General features: G+C 37.1%; 1 protein-coding gene across 1 annotated transcript in view; it reads right to left on the bottom strand.

Moving 5' to 3' along the window:
- mia (MIA SH3 domain containing) overlaps window positions 1–21,467 on the bottom strand; it is a 38,910-nt gene that overhangs the window by 13,170 nt on the left and 4,273 nt on the right. Inside the window, exon 2 of the mRNA XM_039763963.1 lies at window positions 2,363–2,496. Within this exon, the coding sequence (XP_039619897.1) occupies window positions 2,363–2,496 (134 nt within the window). The remainder of the gene's footprint in view (window positions 1–2,362; window positions 2,497–21,467) is intronic.

The following is a 21,467-nucleotide window of genomic DNA, read 5'->3' as shown; positions in this document are numbered from 1 at the left end:
CATAATGCACTAAGTTAAAAAGTAACATAAAATCAAGATTTACTATCTATATTCACATAACATTATGAATGATAAGCAGACAGAAAGACAGATAGATAGATAGATAGATAGATAGATAGATAGATAGATAGATAGATAGATAGATAGATAGATAGTAACTTTAATTGTCCCTGGGGGAAATCTGGCTTTTTACAGAAGCTCTTTAAATAAATACATACATTCATACATACATACATGTGGCGGATGGCATGGAAGGACCAGGGGAGACAATATTTGTCAGGCCATTTCACCCCTGAACAGACAGAGAGTAGTCCCTTTGGCTCACAGTGGGGCCACGAGTTGTGAGCATTGAAGCTCAACCCTGCTGTGGCCCATGGCCACCACCAGAGGGCCCCTTGGAGTGCTGCCAGAAGAAGCACATTGAGCACCTGGAGTCCTTCCGGGAAATGTATAAAAAGGGGCCACTTGCCAGAAGTCTATGGCCAGAGTCGGGAGAAAGAGGACAAAGCCTGTGGAGGAGTGGAGGTGGAAGGACTGGCGGCAAAAGGGACTGTGTTGGGCTCTGTTTGTGATTATGTGCTGTGAATTCAACAGGATCAATAAACCGTGTGCTGTGTGGCAATTGGTGTCATGCCTGTTTGTGTTGGGGTTAGGGCTGCTGCACACGCCCTTGGGCATCACAGCATACATACATTCATAAACACACACACTTCTTGCTCTTCTTTGTCTCTTTTTTGGCTGCTCCCATTGGGGTCATCACAGCAGATCAACATTTTCCATATCTTCCAGTCCTCTGCATCTTGCTCTGTTACACCCACCACCTGCATGTCCTCTTTCACCGCATCCCTAAACCTTCTCTTAGGCCTTCCTTTTTTCCTCTTACCTGGCAGCTCTATACTTTACATCCTTTTCCCAATATACTCAGCATCTCTCCTCTGCACATGTCCAAACCAACATAATCTCACCTCTCTGACTTTGTCTCCAAACTGTCCAACCTGAGCTGACCCTCTAATGTACTCATTTCTAATCCTGTCCATCCTCATCATATCCAATGCTAATCTTAACATCTTTAACTCTGCCACCTCCAACTCTGTCTCCTGTTTTTTGGTCAGGGCCACCGTCTCCAATCCATATAACATAGCTGGTCTTACTAGCATCTTGTAGACTTTCCCTTTCACTCTTGCTGGTATCTGTCTGCCACAAATCACTCTTGACTCCAAATGGACCAGTCGCCCCACCTGTTAGAAACTTCTTTTTTCTAAAGTGGAATTACTCCTCTCAGTTCCATTATAAAGAACTCCCTTTCTTTATCTATGTTATTTTGTCCATAAAACATTTTTCTGTATTCCTTGGCATCTCCTTGAGTGTCCTCTATCTTCACTTTTTCTCTCTCTGTCTATTTATAAGTATACAAACTGTACATTTTAACAAAGAGATATAGTTATAAAGTAGACCCTTTATTGATATCTGTCACCTAAATTGTCTGTGACATTGGATGTGATTATGGAGCCCAGTGTGCAAAGTCAAAGCAGTCATTTTGCCCTCTAGTTAATAATAATAATAATAATAATAATAATAATAATAATAATAATACATTTTATTTATATAGTGCCTTTCCCATGCTCAGTTACTTAAGGCGCTTAGTTAAGGGGGTCTTGTAAGATCATCACTTCTTTTGATTTATTGTTTGTATACCAAACTACATAATTTTTTTTATGTCTCTTAGTTCATTTGTATTTTTGTTTTGCTTGACCATACAGGTTTCATTGGCAATTTTCAGCAGTGTTTCTTTTTATTTTGTTACAGTACTTTGGTATATTTTGTGCTCCTTAGGAGATTCACTAGGAACAAGCAAGGTTAACTTAAATTCTTAAGTTTACCTCTAAGTTTAAAATTTGTTGCTCACCCTGGCCATATAAAGTCTTTGAAGGGTTCAATATTTCACAGTTTTTTATTTATTTATTTTATTAATGCTGACTTTAGGTTTTATTAAGTTGGCAGGCACAAGAAAGAATTAGGTTATGACTGTGGTACAAATGCCAGTTAAAATCAGAATAGGTTTGTCACATACTGTCCCAGTTGGGCTTCTTCATATACCAAACAAAGGTTACTCACATGATTGTTTTTTCATAAAACTTAGAAAGAAAGGCCATCTATTTGTCCTCACTTTTTGATCATAAAGACTCAACCACACTAATCAAAGCAAGGAAATCCTAACAGAGACAGAAAAATACAATTTCCCTGAAAATGAATAATGACATTGCAAGATTGTTTCAAGTGACAGTATATTCTTTTTCTGGAGGGAGAAGGGTCACAATAAACTTCTGTAAGCCTAAACAAATCAAAACAGTCTGTTACTCACGCTGCCAGCCCAGAACAGACGTCCACGGCCCTTGAGTTTGGAGAACACATAAATAATCTGACCCTTCTGGATAGGAATAAAACGACAGTCTGAAGGGAAGTAATCATCTAGAGCAACTGCCATTGAAATTGGATCTGCAAAACAAAATGAAATTTACCATCTACTAAATATTACTGTTGTGATTTAAATGTTGAAGATGAGGAAACTAAAAAAGAGGTACAGATAAAAAATATATACAAATAAACAGTGCTAGAAATATTTTTATGACTTTCAGAACTATAATATCAGCACTATAAAACATATTGATTTGAACCTTTGCATATAAGATGGACACCAAAGTGTCTTGGGAGAGGCAAACTGCTCTGCAGAATAGTTTATGACAAACGGGTTATTTACCTCAGACAAAAAAATATTTATTTCCTATTTTAGCAATAAGATATGCATGTGTTTATATGCTCTGTCCCACTGAAATGAAGAGAACTATATAATAACTAACAAATTATAGAAATACTTCTCAAACTTAAAAATTAAACATTAATGGAACAAGTAAACAATTTTTCAGTTTTAAAATTGGCAATACTACTATTATTACTACTATATGGAATATAAAAGCGTACAGATGGAAATATCTCATTTCCTCATTCCAGGTTGCATCCATTTACACTTATTTAAGATCACCATTTCACACAAAGTGATCCACTTTATATAGTATTAGCTAACCATAACAATCACTGAGGTATTATCCTGTGTAATAGATTAGGGTTTTCTCGCACCCTTGCACCCTCAGACACCACGTCAGACACTAGGTAAAAGTCCAATAATGATATTTATTATATCAATAATGTGCACAAAGCACCACCACTCCACTATTCTTCAATAAACAATACAATAATTAATCACAATCCTCCACTCCCAGACGCTTAGCCACCCTGCCTCCCAACTCAGCTCGTCCGTCTGGGATTTCCCATAGTTCTTTATACTCCTTGACCAGGAAGTGTTTGTCCCTCAGTCCATGTGACTTTCTATCACTTCCGGGTCAGGTAAAACTTCTCTTTTTCTTCATCCCGGAAGCACGTCATTTCTTCTGTCCATGTGAGTGGGACGTATTTCCGGAGTGTAGGGAAAATAGTCCCTGGGCCTCCTGCAGTGACTCCTGGCGGCCCCCATGGTATCCAGTAGGGCACCTCTACGCTGCAAGGAGGGCTCCATCTGGCGGCCTGGAGGTATTGGCCAGGGTACATAGCCGGCCATATCTTACACCTGCAACAATCAATAGTGGAATGGAAATCTTTTTGAATAGCTCTTAATATTAATTTACCTTCCAGGTTATTCTATACTTATTTAATACAGCATAATTATGTAAAGAACCCCTGTATGTTCAGTTTGAACATTAAATATAGGATTAAATACAGGATATGAAATACTAAACCCCCTGAGAGGTTAAGTGGTGGTACCACCCACTTACTGTAGCAGTTTAACATACTGAATATTTATTTGGGGTAGTTGGATGTTCTAGACTCAGAAGAAAAGGCCATAATAGCAGGGTAATTGAAAAGTCGATGCTTAAAGGAAAATTGCTGTTGTTTTTTCATTCACATTTGCATAGTTTTTCAACAATTCTGTGACAATCAATGGACTTTCAGAATTGCATTTCAGTATTTTTCTCTGACCATAAAACTTCAGGTTATTCTATTATCCTGCAATCCAATCTGTTTCCATCAGCAACACTAATATGGAGACAAATCATATAAGTTCATAATGGATTCCTCTTGATGAGACGCCATTTCAAGAAGCAGTTTTTTTTTAACAGTTTTTATCCCAAGAAAGCTAATGGGCAGTTTTGAACAAATAACAAAATCAGAACATCTTTGCTATCTTCTTCAAAAAGTCCTGGCAGTACAACAGATCCAAGAGAAACAGTATTTGCAGAACAAAGAGAAACAGTAGCACCAGCAGCAGCACCAATTCAAACTCCTTCGATCTTCAGTACATCACAATGAAACAATAACTTTGGAATCAGAAACATAGGCAAATAAACTATCCTGCACTACTGTACCATTTGACCTTGGTGACTTCCTTATAACAGAAGGGTTTTACTTTACTTGGACAAACCTTGATTTCCAGAGAACATAATGAGTCAAAGCTTCACCCTGCTTGGCCAAAGGAGTTGTGGTCTCTTCATTTAACTACCCTAATCAGTAGTAAGGTTTGAGCTGCTTATTTGGCCATGGATTTTAAGGAAATTCATGACTATGACCCTTTGAAACAGGCTGTCTTGTATAAATCTGAAATTACTCCAGACATATATATATTGCATTTTCACTCACTAACACTGAGAGAGGAGGAAAACCCTAGGAAGCTATAAGCAAACTTGCAAGACATTTTTAACAAATGCATACTGCCACAAAATTACTCCAAGGAGGAATTATGTGCCATTATTATACTGGAGCAATTCTTAAGAGTGCTGCATCCTGAAATGATGGCATTGATCTACAAGTGCAACCCTACATCATCAGAACAAGCTGTAGCCCTAGAAGAGGCTTAAACTGCAGCTCAAAGTATTCACTATGGTGAAGTGAAACAAATCGGCCAACCTCAGCTTTGCTATGTTCCATTGACTGGTAAGTCAGCAGCCAACTGAAGAAATGTTAGAGTTTGTATAAAAAAAAATATTTTTTGCATTGTGTGTCATTGTGACCCATTCTTCCAATAAATGTTGGTCACAAATTCTTTTCTAAAATGCTAGTGATTTTCCACAGATCATGATTAGAAGAAAAGGACACATTTCTACTTGTGAACACCAGTATTAAAGTCATTGATTTGAGCCAAGTCTATCACTTGATATTTTTCCTAAAATATGTGATTGCACTTTGTTTGCAGAGTCAATTTAGAAACATGATGACATTGTTTCTATGAGTTTGACTGACAGTCCTTCCTTTTCTGAGTCAAAATGTCCAAGTGTTGTTTATTTTTGAAGTAGCAGCGTAAGCCTGTGCTGTAAAAAGCCTGGGCTGCTAGAAACCATGGATTCTGGTACTTCAATTAATCAGTCACATCAGTTGTCCATTATCAGCTAAGCAATGTTTTCTTTCCGCAGCAGTTTCATTTTGGCGATGTGCTCACCTCCATTTGACTATCAGCGGCTAAACACGCTTCTCTCTCCTTGGAAGTTTTGTTTCTCCAATGTGCTCACCTTGTTTGTGTATTAGCGGCAAAGCAAGTTTATCTTTTGTCAGCGGTTTCAGTTTGGTGACAGAGTCGCTTTCTTCAAGGCTATAGGCCTTGTACTTCCGAGCCGCTTCGCACTTCTGGGCTGGACAGACAGACACACACACTTCCATACGTAAATATTTATATATAAGACATTTTTCATTGAGAAAATGGTAGGAAAAAAGGCAAATTTCTGCTAGAGTTGGAGGTATTTCAAAACACAGTAGTTTTTGTGTGAAGCTGGAAGAACCAAGCTGCTAAAAGTGTTAGGTAACCCAGCAAAACTACTGGCTATAAATATGAAAACTGATGACTGACACTTCCTTGAGATGACTGAGGGGATTCATTCAAATTATCCATCACTGAAAATATACTGAATGAAAGCAGATATTGTTGTTAGTAATTACTTTCTATTAAAGATGTTCGGCTATATTGTCATGAAATTGTGCAATAGTGTGATGGGGACATTGTCAAAGGCTTTTTGAATGCGATGTAAAAAATGGGTGCTCAACTCCAAACTCCAGATCATTTTTTCTATTAATTTCACTGTACATGGGTATCTAAATTAGTGACAGACTTAAGAAAATGTAATGAATATTTCCTCACATTTTTAAAGTTTGGAAGAGAGAGCTCAAGGTTATGAGATCTATACATTTTTATTTTCATCGCAAAATAAGCTATTTCTCTAAACTGCTTTCTTTCTTTCTTAATGTACTAGAGCCAGACAATAGCACGAGTCAGGAGCAAAATTTACCATTACAGTACAGTAGCCTACATATTTCTGCCAGCTGTGCATTAAAGTATGTATGCAACCTTGATTAAAATATTGCATGCTTGAATTTTCATTTGATGGCTGGAGAGAAAAATCCCCAGAAGAGTCAAGTATCATCTAGCAAGTTGTGCTGGTTAGCGCAGCCCACAATGAAACCTTTGAAGCACATAGTATAAACATCCTCCCATGCAAGTCACAGAGGTGCTTTTTAAAGTAGGTAGCTCCGCTGAATACTGCTTGGTAGCAAGCCAGTTTGGTGTTCAGTGCATAAATTAGAATGCATATTCTGTAAACATATGGTCTATTTAGTCATTAAACAATTTATTACAATCATAACTATGGATGAGGCTTGCACAATTGCTATGAGGTTTTAGTATAATGCTGTTGCACCATCTGCTGTTAATTTGAACAGTTCATATACACATGGCCAAGTCAAACAGGAGTTTATGAGCGTCCCATTTTACAGTTATTAGAGGCATATGTAACCCATCCTATTTTGTCCTTGCAAAATCCTATATGTTTTTTACAATTAGGTGTTTTCAAGAACAGTTTTAGAGCTGGAGGACTTAAATATTCTGCATATTTTGTACATTTAAATGTACTCAATATTCCGCCATTTAAGAACATTAAGTCAACAGCCTCCAGAGCGCAATGTCACACCAACCGAAATACAATTACCAAAGGCACAATGACATAGCCAACACAACAGTACAAGCCTCCTATGTCTGTCTATAAGAAATCACAACCCTTAGCTCTCTTTAAAGAGTGGACAGAGATAATGTCAGGTTAGCAGTTGCATAGCAATGTGAAATTTTATTTATTCTCTCTCTGAATTTTGAGTAACATCAGATTGAAAATAACACACCTGTAATGTTTCACTTTCTCACTCTTGAGTTATCACTGGCCATTACTGTGCAGACGTGTGTAAGGTAACCCAAGAAAAATATTTTTTAAGCTAGCTATTTGGGTAGTTGCTTATTAGTGAAAACACTAACCATAAGAATAAACAGAAATAATCATGAATACAATTAATAGTATCAAGAATAGCTTACTTGATTACAACAAGCCCTTATTTTGTATGGCCTAAATTTGAATAAAAAACTAAAGCAATTTGCTTTGGTACAACATGGTGTAATTCTTTTAAACACTTTTCTTAGCTTCTTTAAACTTTCTTTGGACTGTGGTTACTTTTTCTTATTTTCACATTCTTGGGCACTGAGATATCTAATGGAATACTGATATTAATGTTATGTGTCATCTGTAGACTCTGCAACAAGTAGATCATAGCTGTGTTTGTAGTGTATTTGGGCCTTGTTATCATGCAGAAGATTAAGAAATCACTTCTCAAGGGTACAGCAAGAAACATCAAAATCTTTGTATATTTCCTGCCATGTAACAAATAATCATGTTTTAAATAAAAAGTGCATCATTATCAAAACATGCAAAGCATCAGAAAGTTCCTACTAGAGAAAAACATAGGTAGTGGTATATATTTATATAGAACAGATAAAACAACACATAAAGTCAATCAAGTTATACTGTAAATATGCATATAATTTGAACATCATCATAAATCAAATAACAAACTTATACTGGTTTGAAATTTAATTTCGTAAAGTTGTGTGCTAATAATTAGTGACTAAGGTGGTTTTCTCTCTGTTCGCCCCCCAATTACCAGAGACAGTAATTTATTTTAGAGTCCCACCTTCAGACGCTAAAGGTGATCTAACCTTTACCCTGCAAGCACATGCACAGTACCTCCTTAATTTGTTTTCACTGTTTGTTTAGAACAAGTTGAAACAATAAAGTCTTGAGAGAGACAGAGACAGAGAGAGAGAGAGAGAGAACAGTATTTGACTTACTGGTGGGAATTAATTGATGAATAAGTTTTGGACACCTGCACAGGGCATGAAGTAATGATGGCAGTTTCAGTCAAGTGATGGACATTAGGTAATGATGGGTTTGAACATTAGGTAATGATGGGAAGAGTCAAAATAAGTAGAGTATTTTGCATAAGTGAGAAGAATTGTAATAAATTTAAGCTTGCTGAATTTGCTAATTGTTCATTTCATTTGATTTGGGTCAGTTTATACATCACACAATAAAACTTGATTCTGCCTTCCTGAAACTCCGTGTGCCTTCTTTGAGCAGCATGTTTCTGCCACAATGATAGAAAGAAAGAAAGAAAGAAAGAAAGAACTTTATTTGTCCCCGGGGGAAATTTGGCTTTTTATACAAGCTCTTTACATAAATAAATTCATAAATAGACAGATAAGTAACTAAGTAACTAAATAAAAAATATACACACACACAGTCTGATCTGAACACATACTGGAATGACTATAAAGCAAGAAAATTCAAAAGAAAGAAAACTTTTTAAACTCAGCAGTTACAGTCACAGGGAGACATTATGCAGACGTATTGCTGTTGGTTTAAATGAGCCCCAGTAGCGTTTCTTGACACACTTCTGCTGATCTGTTGGCTAAAAGTACTCAGTGTTAGTGTGTGAGAGACAGAATTTGCAGCATTGCTCATAATGGCACTCAGTTTTGCTTTAATTCTCTCCTTTGCTACTATGTCCAGGGTGGAAATATTTGATCATATATGAACAAGACTGGTTGATCAAATAGCACATTTTTTTAAGAGCAATAAAATTTTTAAGGACACTTTAAGGATATAAAGTAGCAAAGGCCATCCAAATGCGGAAGGTATCATAGTGCCTTCTGTTTTTCTCCTCTGTTTGGCTCTTGGCTCTTGGCTTGCAGCTTCCTGGGATGGGAGGCCCATGGCAGTTAACATGACAAAGCTGCTTCTCTCTATTAAGATACAGCAATGTCATCCCAAAATGTGTGTCTTCTCTTACCCCTTAAAATATACCAAATTTGCCATTATTTTCTCATTTTCATTAAATTTAATACTGTTAATCAACAGTCTGACTGCTTAGTTCATATGCAAATGTCCATTAGCTTCCACAATAGTCCACCTTCTCAACAGTTGCATCCTTCAGTGGCCCATCCTTCCTTAAAAGTAATGACCATTACAGAGCTGCTTACAGTGTTTCAGCTTGACCTTCAGGCCATCTATATGTAGTAAGTCATCAGCGTTCTCTGCTTCTATATTGTGACCCTGACACCCCCAATGGCAATTGACAAAACTCCATCTGCACTGTGCTCTGAAACTCTGTTAAAACAGGCAGGTCTGGGTGTCTGCTGCAGGTTCAACTGCAAGTTTGCAGGCTCACCGATGGTTGATGTGGGGAACATTTAAAACTGGCCACTGACCTGGGCTTGCTCTCCTTCTGACTTCTCTCCTCCAGAATGAGTTTACTCCAGCTGCTGAACCTACCAGACGAGGAAGGATATCTATTCTTTTATTCTGAAGCAGTGAACTGATACAGGAAAACCAGCAACATCCCTGCTTGCTTGCTGTGTTTTATTGTGCTAAAGTGACAGCTCCCATTTGAATAAATGTTTTCACTGCAATAAAGCTGATTCTCTCAGAAGCCTGGACTCACCTTCATATCTCTTGTGCAAGTCGATGATCCACAAAGCACAATATTTTAAACCTTCATAAATAATGTAGCATTATAGTGTACAAAGCAACAAAGCCAGTCAGCTGTGCATGTAAATTCCATAATCATCATAAAACGCACTACAAAAATCATTTCAGTGACATCGTGCATTAACTAACACATGAATATTTTGAAACATATTATTAATATAGCTATTAATATTAAATTAATTTTAAAATCTAAATTACCCCCAACACATTTTCCAAAGAATGAAAATGTGCTTTAGAAATAAATTTTGTTGTTTTTGTATTTGCTTTCAAAAGAACAACATAACAAGATACAAAAATTATGTCCATATTCCTGGCACTGGTGTTGAACTAAACCATTAGTTCCATCTAATAACATTGAATACAGTACAAATAATCATAAACTTCAAAAAATGCATTTCAAGAGTACTTGTCATTGACAGTAAACAACATATATACCTTAACGTGTTTAACGTTTTCAAGCAAACATAGTTAAAAGATGTGTAGATGCTGTTATTTATCATTTGTTCTCACCATTTATATAGTTTTTGCCTATGATGGAAGGAAGATCTTAGTTGCTGGAATACTATAATCTATAAATAAATAGAATGCCTATCTGTCTGTCTGTTCCCTTATACAATCATACACCCTCAAACAATCTGGACCAAATTTTGCATAGTGGCTCTTTAGGACAATATAGGCAAGATAGGTTACTTTAGAACCCAAATTTTTGATTCTGGGGGTCCCAGTGGGTTTTTTTCCCTCTGTACTACAGTTTGCACACCAGTGCCACCTGCTGGCTCAGCCCAAGAGAACCATCCGAACAGACAGAAGCCAGACTAGCAGACACAATGACCACATGCTGCTTCTATAAAAAGGAGTATTGTATGCTTTTGCAGGGAGTGCTGGGTGAAGCTTGACCGAGAATGGAAGTGCAGTGCAACACAAAGTAGAATCAAGGGGTTGTTGTTTAACTCCTGCTTTGTCTTTTGCTTTTTCATAATTTAAGCATTACGAACTGTTCACCTTGAACTAAGAAGATAAGTCAGACATAACAATGTACAGCAAGGAGTCATTGCAATTCTGTATGCCAATCACAACCAAAAAGAAAAATTCAGAAACATTGATAGAGAGTGTGAATGATGGATGGTACAGCTAGCAATAAAAAGCAGGGTCACCATTTAAAAACACATAAATCTTTGCTTTCTTTCCTTAACCCATTCTACAAACTGTAGCACACAAATTAATGTAATGTAATTATTTCCTAAAAAATTGTTTTTATTTTCTGTTCTGTGTAAAAACATATAAATCACACTGTGTCATCCTTAGCTATTCATTTTTGAGTTATAATTCTGTAAACAATTACTGTTGTTTTCCTCCAGTTGAAAATTTTGTAAGTACTAACCATCTCTTCTGCGCACATTTATATTTCTAAGCGCTGCTCATTTCATCAGTTCTGAATAGATCCCTTGCACCCGTGGCTGAAATGGATCCCCAGATCATGTTTTTTTTTTTAATTCTTTTTCTGACATGCTGGAGTCTTTGTCAAACATATACTTCAAATTTGGACTTATCTTGCCATATCTTTTGCATACTACAGTCTCTTTTTGCTTGTTACTTTTCTTGGCTGCAGCACACCCTACAGCACCATTTCTTTTATAAGTTCTTCATACACGTGAAGGATGTACGTTGGGGCCAGATGACTTTGCCAGATACCGAGCTAGCAAATTCACTGGACTTCCTTTGGTCTCTTAATCAAGTCCCCTTTTAAGTAAAGGCCATTAAATGCAGATCATGTTTTAGGTCTGTCACTGTGTCTGCTGGCTTCAGTTTAACCAGTTTCTTCAAATTTCTTTATGATAGCTTGAGTAGCACATCTTGAAAATCCAGTTCAGTGTGTTATTACTCACCAACTATGCCTTGTTCCTACAAAACTATGATTTTATGTCTATTAAACTATACTATGTTAGCTATTTCCAAATCTCTCCCCGAGGTAATCCATTACCTGCACTTATAATCTGGTACACCCATTTAGTCATTAAAATACATCATGAGCACACCTGGTAAACTGATTGCTGAATTATTAATGTAAATCAGGTATGCTCTTGGTGGAATCTAATAAGTACATGGAACACATCAGGTTCTTGAAAATAGGTTTGGGAACCAGTTCTAGACATCTCACCAGACTGCAATATGTTTTTGGAAAACAAAATACATTAGACTTGATTGTATCTGTGTTTCTTTGTATTTATTCTAATTATATATAGTGTTTTCATTAACAAATAAACGCTTGCTGCCCAGATATCTAGCTTTATAAATAATTTTCCTGGGTGTCCTAAGACCCTTGCTTAGTCCTGTACTTTTCTGATTTAGATATACAGATAGACAGATGGATAGATAGATTGACAGATACACTCAAATATGATTGCTTACCTACTAAACTGTGGGGAGTATGTGTAATACCTTATATACTGTGGCTTATCACTCACGTGCAGCTATTACTTTTCGGATAACTTGTAGCACATTCAAAATAAATTTACAGAATTCAACAAAGTAAATATTTATTACAAAAAATCATACCAAAAAAATTGAACATTGAATACAATAGATTGAATACTTTTAAAATGGCAATTTACTACTTCTTATTTTGAAAGCAGTGAAAATGCAGTGAAGCTGTGTGATTATACTTTAGATATAAAGTATTTGATTACTACTTATTATGGAACTTACGTCCTATTCTTCTTCGTCTTTCGGCTGCTCCCATTAGTAGTCATCACAGCAGATCATCTTTTTCCATATCTTCCTGTCCTCTGCATTGTGTTCTGTTACACCCATCACCTGCATGTCCTCTCTCACCACATCCATAAACCTTTGCTTAGGCCTTCCTCTTTTCCTCTTGCCTGGCAGCTCTATCCTTAGCAGCCTTCTCCCAGTATACCCAGAGTCCCCAAACCAACACAATCTCGCCTCTTTGGCTTTGTCTCCAAACTGTCCAAGGTGAGCTAACCCTGTAATGTCAATCCTGACTCTGCCACCTCCAGCTCTGTTTCCTGTTTTTTCATTAGTGCTACCGTCTTCAACCCATATAACATAGCTGATTGTTATGTCCGATTCTTGGTAGTAATTTGTTAATAGAATACACAAGGAAATGAAAATGCTATTCTATGGCACCAAACTGCCAAAATTTTGCCTAAATGCAGTTTCTTATATTTGTTTATAGTGCATAATTCTTCTTGAACATTAGAATATTAGAGCAATTTTGATGGGAACAGGCCATTCAGTCCAACAAGCCTGCCAGTCCTATACATCAAGACTCCACAAAATAAAGTCAAGTTAAAATCTGAATGTTTTTGTTGAAGACTTCATTTCAGAATAGCAACAGGGATCTATTGCACTAATTCCCTTACTAATTTTAAATATTTAAATCATGTCACATCTTAATCTATATTTACTTAAACTGAAAAAGTTCAACTCCTTCAATTGCTCATAACTCATTAGTTTCAGAATCAACCTAATCGCTCTTCTCTGGACCTTCTCCTGCACTGCTGTCTTTTTTTGTAATTGGAATAACAAAACTGTACACACCACTATAGATCAGGCCTTACTAGTTCAAGTTATAGCTTAAGCATAAGCTCCCTTGACTTGTACTCTACACATAGTGCTGTATCACCCAACATCATATTAGCCCTCTTGATCGCTTCAGTATACTGTCGGAATTTAGATAGTGACAAGTCCACTATGCCTATTAGATCTTTCTCATATATTGTACTTTTCAATTTCTAATAATTCATTGTGCATTAAAATATAAAATATCTGCTTGCTACTGTCACACACGTGCAATTAGGAGGGAGCTGAGTGGACCAAGTGGGGGTAATTACCCACCAGGCCAGGGGGTGCCATGGTATGCAAAACCTACTTCTGTTATCTCTGCAGGCCAAATATGGGAAAACCTATCTGCTTCAACATCAATGGTGTCACTTCCGCCTTCAGGATCAAGACTGATGTCACTTCCGGTTCCAGTGCCACCTCTCGTCCAGTTCCTGTGCCTAGAATAATGTCACTTCTGGTTCCAGCCTTAAATGAGATCACTTCCGGTTTTGGCTTTGAAAGCCACCGTCATTTCAGCACTAAATCTGTTCAGTCTGGACCTCAGCGTATGCACATCAGTGCCTATTTCAAACCCTTTTTGCAGTCAAAGACAATATATGGGTGGCTGCCCCAAACCTTTTTCATAAGTTGAGACTGATTCTTTCACACCATTTATAATTTTTTATATTTACCTATATTACATTTCATCTGCATAAATCTACCCAAGGTTATATGTTGTCCAGGTCCCTCTGTAATGATTCAGCTGATTCTGCAATATCTGTTCATCCTCCTAGTTAAGTATCATTTGCAAACTCAACCAGCATATTGTTTAGATGCTTAATGAAATCATTTACACACATTATAAACAACATCAGATTTAGCATGGGATTCCACTTTACACAACATCAAATTCAGAAAAGATTCCTCTCAGCCTCACTCTCTTTTCCTGGTGTCTAAGCCAACTTTTTACCCACCTACACATAGTGCCCCAAATTCCCACTTCTTTTAGTAAGATTACTATCCTCTCATGTGGTCCCTTATGAAAGGCCTTCTGAAAATCAATGTAAATAATAGGATAAGCCCCTGTCTTTCGTCCTCGTAGAATCTATACTAATAAAAGGCAAAGCCCTCACTGACTCACTCACTCACTCACTCACTCACTCATCACTAATTCTCCAACTTCCCGTGTAGGTAGAAGGCTGAAATTTGGCAGGCTTATTCCTTACAGCTTACTTACAAAAGTTAAGCAGGTTTCATTTCGAAATTCTACACGTAATGGTCATAATGGTCGATAACGGTCGACAATGTCCGCCATGTTGAACATGGTTATTTATGGCCCCATCTTCACGAAATTTGGTAGGCGGCTTCTCTGCGCTGACCGAAACCAATGTACGTACTTATTTCGGTGGTATGACGCCACTGTCAGCCGCCATATTGAACTTTCCAACATCACTAATTCTCCAACTTCCCGTGTAGGTAGAAGGCTGAAATTTGGCAGGCTCATTCCTTACAGCTTACTTACAAAAGTTAAGTAGATTTCATTTCGAAATTCTATGCATAACGGTCATAATGGTTGACAACGTTCGCCATGTTGAACTTTCTTATTTATGGCTCCATCTTCACGAAATTTGGTAGGTGGCTTCCCTGCGCTAACCAAAACCGATGTACGTACTTATTTCAGTGGTATGATGCCACTGTCGGCCGCCATATTGAAGTTTCTAATGTCACTAATTCTCCAACTTCCCGTGTAGTTAGAAGGCTGAAATTTGGCAAGCTCATTCCTTACAGATTACTTACAAAAGTTAAGCAAGTTTCATTTCGAAATTCTACACGGGAGGGTCATAATGGTCGACAACGTCCGCCATGTTGAATTCTCTTATTTATGGCCCCATCTTCACAAAATTTGGCAGGTGGCTTCCCTGCGCTAACCAAAACCAATGTACAGTAATCCCTCCTCGATCGCGGGGGTTGCGTTCCAGACCCCCCCGCGATAGGTGAAAATCCGCGAAGTAGAAATCATATGTTTGTATGGTTATTTTTATATATTTTAAGCCCTTATAAACTCTCCCACACTGTTTATAAATATTCCCCGCAGAGTTATACAGCATAATCCCTTTGTATTCTCTTAGATATTAGGTAAGATTCATTGAAATTATGTATATAAACACACTGTTTATATACAGTAAAACCTAAATATTATTTTAAAGATATTGAGTGTCTCCGATATCACATGTTACAGCCATTACGATAGACATGCCACCAGCAATAAATACGTACAATGCAACAAAAATAGTATACAGTAAATGTGTGTGTACAGTGACACTAAACGTACGTACATGTACTAAGTACTGTAAGAAGAAAATTAATTATGGTTACTCACCAACAATGACACGATGACTTGTCCGATAACAATGAGTTTTATTTTACTGCACAACAAAGGAGAGCGTTACAGCCCATAAAGGAGCCACTTCAGGCGATTGTGAAGCACTGCCGTTGTTCTTCTTCTGGCAGTCTTCAATCCAAATCCCTAAAGCAGATTCCATCCAGACTACTGCCTTATTACATCCACTTACAACTTGTTTTGCACCCTGGTTAAAAGGACACTGCGGCCATATATCTTATATTCCTTTCCTACTTTTTAAATAAAAAGAATCGTAGCCTTCAACAAATCCAAAACGTTTACCTTTTTGGCAATCGTTAACATCTTCCGTTTGCGCTTGGGCACGGCCCCTGAAGCAGTAGCAGATCGTTTTGGAGCCATAATGAAGGGCTTGACTATGCACAAAGATAAACACAAAAGAGCACAACTCTTTACACAGCGAAACACGTTGATGCTGAATGAGCGAGACGAGACTTCCTGGTTAACACTGCATTCAGCAAGCAGGAACTTAACTGCGTGCTCTGATTGGTTAGCTTCTCAGTCAGGAGGATTTAACTGCGTGCTCTGATTGGTTAGCTTCTCAGTCATCCGCCAATAGCGTCCCTTGTATGAAATCAACTGGGCAAACCAACTGAGGAAGCATGTACAGGAAGTAAAAAGACACATTGTCCACAGAAGCAGCGAAAAATCTGCGTTATATATTTAGTTATGCTTTCATATAAAAACCGCGAAAGTCAAAGCGCAATATAGCGAGGGATTACTGTATGTACTTATTTCGGTGATATGATGCCACTGTCAGCCGCCATATTGAACTTTTCAACGGTCTTTGTTACTTATGGGCACATCTTCAAGAAATTTGGTACGCGGGTTCCCAACGTTAACTGAATCCTACTTACGTACATATATACGTCCATAGTCTGCAGCTCGGTCACCATGTGAGGCGGCGTTGGGTCCCCCATCCCAACGCCTCCCACGTTGTTGGCTGCCTGCCTATATAAGGCCGTCTGTCGCTCCAGTCTCTACATTCCCTTCCTTGCTTCGCCATGGGATTCATGTCTCCCTGCTGATTTATACAGCCTTTTTATTTAATCCACGGCTTCTCCGCTGTTTTATTGTTCATTTATTACGATTATAGTTATTGTGTAGGTATTTTAGACTTACTTTACATTGTTCAGGTACCCATTTCCTTTATCATTCCAACCGTACCCCCATTAACATGTCTATCGAGGTGATCACCATCGATCAAAGAACTGTCACTTACCGCTTGGTTTCCATGCCCGGAGATGGCATCTACCTTTTCCATTCTCTGTGTTACATATTGCACGACCATATCAGGCTCACTCTTGATATCCGGAGGAACATTGTGTCTTATGTATTGAATGACTGGGACAGGTTCAAGGTGTGGACTGATGACGGTACAGGAGATAATTATACTACACAGGAGCACTATCAGAGTGAAATGCTTAAGCCCTTCACCTATGCATCTGCATGTGAGTTGATGGCTGAATTGTTTGGTTGTCGCTTTCAAGTGTACTGAAATAGCCAAATATTTTACACCTTTCGACAACTACCAATGCCTCTTAAACATCTTAGATTGACAGGTGATGATTTCAGTAGTGGACACTTTGATGTTTATGAATGTTTAAACTCTCAAAAGCTGTATGTGAAGTTATCGATTAAACTGGTTGTATACTTACAAAACTTGACAGATGCCAAATGTCTCTTCAACACAAGTCCTACAAATACTGTCGTAATTGAAACAAACCATGAAACTCAAACCGATTATGACAGCAGCAATCCAACCTGTGAGATCTGAAGCAAGATTACTGTTCACATGGCCAACTGTACATTACATGCTCAAGAGTAAGCTCAGCGCACAGCTTGGTCATATTACAACTGGAGGGCTGAACTCACAATGTGGTATAGAAAGAGATCCTTAACAAATAATTATTGGTATATTTTCCCTCAGTTTAAAAAGGTTTAATTTTCTTCTTAATAAAAATTTTAAGGCAGAACTTCGCCGCTGCGAAGCACAGGTATTTTGCTAGTTCTAACATATTAGTGAAACATGATCTCCCCTGTCTGATCTCATATTTGACTGTTCACTAATGCTCCTGTACCTGACAGGTGCTGCTTGATCTTTTTCTTAATAACTGTCTCCATAATTTCCCTATGATGCATATAGGGGTTATTGGCCTATAGTTACTGGGATCAGCCCAATCACCCTTTATTATATAATGCATTACTATTCAATAGCTTCCAATTCTTTGTTTCCCCATTGTGCAAAAAGTTTTGAAAAGTAAGTGTCAAAGGTTTATGTATGTACTCACTAAACTCCTTAAGCACTCTTTGTTATGTTATCTGTTCCCAGTTGTTTGTTAGATTTTAGCCTATTTAATCTATGAAACAGTGGAAATTCTTTCATTTATTTTTAGGTATGTTGCATTGCCATTTTGTAATCTCAGCATTTTGGGATTGTGTGGCTGGGATGAGCTGCACTGTTGCTAGTGGGTCTGTACTAGATGGCACTACGCACCACCTTACAGATGCACTACTTTATAACTGCACATGGCATGCTACGCAGTATCCAAAAGTCAAACAGCTTCATCATGAGCCCTCCTGGATGAATGCCTTTTGGTTTTTGATCCACAGAAATTCTCATTTCAGCTTGTGTAAAAGTCTTGTGTCTAGATGTTAGTGACAGCTCCCTTTCAGGTTATAGTATGGTTTCAAGTCAGGACTATAGCAGCAGCTTGCATTCAGGTTATAGTATGCTTTGACGTTATGATTTTTGTGTAATTTAGGTCATCTTCTGATAATTGTTATGTTGTGTTACACTTTAGTTTTAGCTAGGAATTCTCTGGCTTTTGGAATCATCCCTCAAACAACTTTAGTCCTGCATCATCTAGCTCATGACTCTTAGTTTTGCACTTCTCACTGTTGTTTACAGTTTTAGTGTCTTGGTTTTTGTGACAACACTGTTTCAACTTCACTTACAGTCTAACTCTATGGTTTTTAATAGAGGTTTCTTTGTGTCTTATACTGTACATTGCCTCTCCTTATAGTTTCTTGAATGTACTCACACCTCCTGATCCACTTAACGCCATTCTCAAGGTTGCCCCCATAGCCTATTTCTTCAACAGGAAATTCAGGGAGGTTGACTGGAACTAAGAATGCAGGCAGACTTTGTCTATACTGCAGTCCGGAAGATAGTCTTTGGATACACATATATTGGATTGAAAAAAATAATTCATAATGTAATAACAATAATTCAGAAAATAATCAGCCCAAAACAAAAATCTCTGAATCCCTTAACATACAGAAGTATAATATAAAAAGAAGACAAATCAGCTACAAACATGAATATTACATATCTTGATTCATGTAAATATAACATGGTGAAAAATGGAATGGAGTAAAAGCAGACAGCAATAAACATAGATATTAACATGTACTGTATACAGTACATATAAAATATTTTTTGTACACAAATAAAGAATATGAAGAAAAAGACAGAAATAAGGTGCAGTCATTTTAAGTTTATGAAGTATATAAGAAGTTGGTGGTTAAACTTGTGTAGTAATCAAAGGAGGTAGAGTAGCCCACCAAATTGTCCAACATGTGTTGTTAACTTGTAATAGTTAACCTTTTAGCTGAATCATTTTCATGAGGCTGATTCCCCTTCTTTGGGACTTCAGGTGAAAAAGTATATATGATGTATAAATAAAAGGAGACAGCAAGCAAACAATAAATATATGATGCTTAAATCTGTTTTGCCTCAGACAGGAGAAAAGCAAATGGAAAAAGGAGCAGCAAATAACGTGGTCAAAAAGGCAAAGAGATGCTCAGGAAATCCAAAAGTCAAAATGTATTATAACAACTAGCCAGAAATGTAGCCAAGAATCAGTATCAAAGTAAACAAGTAAAAAGTCTTTTAACCCTAGAAAATCTTTTAAGTTCGCTAAGTACACTCACACGACAATGTATATTGTTAGAAATGAGCAGAATCTTGTACACCTACCAGGTAATAAGGTCATGATTTGCCACTTCCTGATGTCACATGATAGCAACAAAATGGCATTGCTATGCACAAAATGATGAAAAATAAATAAATAAAAAACAAGTTCATGAAAATGACAGCTATTTTAGTAGAAATATACCGATTGCTTAGGCAGATGAGGGAAGGGAAAGTCAGAACCAAAAAATGAATAAAAATTATGAGACACAGTCAAAAGATAGCAAGGTTCAGAAATGAGGGAACTCAAACGATCGAGTACCAATGCTAAAACATAGCTCTAGGAATTGAACTAAAGATGCAAAAAATTTGTTGCCAAAAATTCATTAACTGGTGATAACTGGACATTCTTTCTAACATTCTTTCCAAAATTTTAGACACGGACTCTACCAAGGAACCATTTTTAATTCCTTGCACATTTGTTAACATCATATAGACAAAACTTCTTGGAAATGTGCTTAGCAGCCTACTGGTGCGTCCCAACAACCATAACAGAAAATGGTGGCACAAAGATGAGTCACGGCAGAACAATAAATAATAACAAATTGATACATAAAGTATTAATCCAACAGAAGTAAAATAACAAACTACTTAATACAAGCTTTTGGTGAAAAATGAAATCATCTATGAGAAAAATGTATTAAATGATAAGCAAACTAAAGAGATCAACTCTAGATTCATGACAAAAACAAAATGGCAGACAAATTAATTTCAAATCACAAAATAAGCAATGTATTACAATAATGCCAAAATAAAGTAAACACTTCTTTAAAACAATGAAGAAAATCTGTAGAAAGTCTATAAAATTTCAAAACTGCATACTATATGTAAAATAAACATAATTATAAAAGGGAAAAAGGTATTACCTGTACAGTAGAAATAGACAGCTTTATAACAGTTCCAAGAACAAAAAGGTTGTGAAATATACAAACAACATATATCATTGTGTACAAGTAGAACGCAACCTTCACCTGAGACTATGTAAAGAAATATATATTTCAAAAAACAAAATTTGTACAAATTGATTAAACTTGTACACCTTCTTAGTCACTGCTCCTTCTGGTTTTCTTCATAATTAATATCCTGAAGCTCTAGAATATATCACTGGCTCCCGTCTTAAAATTCAGTCATATGTCCATCCATCCTCATTCTGCATAGTGCTTTGCATAATTACAAGGTATTTTTCAGGGCAATAAACAAGTTAAATTGAGATAAAGCACAAATGAATTGAATAAAGGAGATTCAGACCAGGTGTGGACCACATTAGTATAGATTTTCATACCATTCAGAATTAGCCATCAGAAATTAGATTACTTTGGAAAATTAACCATTTGTCTATTTTAAGGTACAGAGCCTGAGGCTACTACAAGATAATCAGGAACAAGATGGGAATAAACAATTAATATTAGTTCAGCCCATTTTAGGGTGCACTAATGCAGACACCCACACTGTCACATGCTGTGTCATTGTAATTTTGCCAGTTACTGTAACATGTACATCTCTGTGATGTAAGAAAAACCTGAGTCCCCAAAGAATGAACTCAAACAATATGAACAAGCAAACTTCATGAACAGTGACAAGGTCAGTATCCAAGTCAGATCCC

The sequence above is a fragment of the Polypterus senegalus genome, chromosome 9, assembly GCF_016835505.1.
Source record: "Polypterus senegalus isolate Bchr_013 chromosome 9, ASM1683550v1, whole genome shotgun sequence".
Classification (NCBI taxonomy): domain Eukaryota; kingdom Metazoa; phylum Chordata; class Cladistia; order Polypteriformes; family Polypteridae; genus Polypterus; species Polypterus senegalus.
This window is presented reverse-complemented; position numbering and strand designations above follow the sequence as displayed.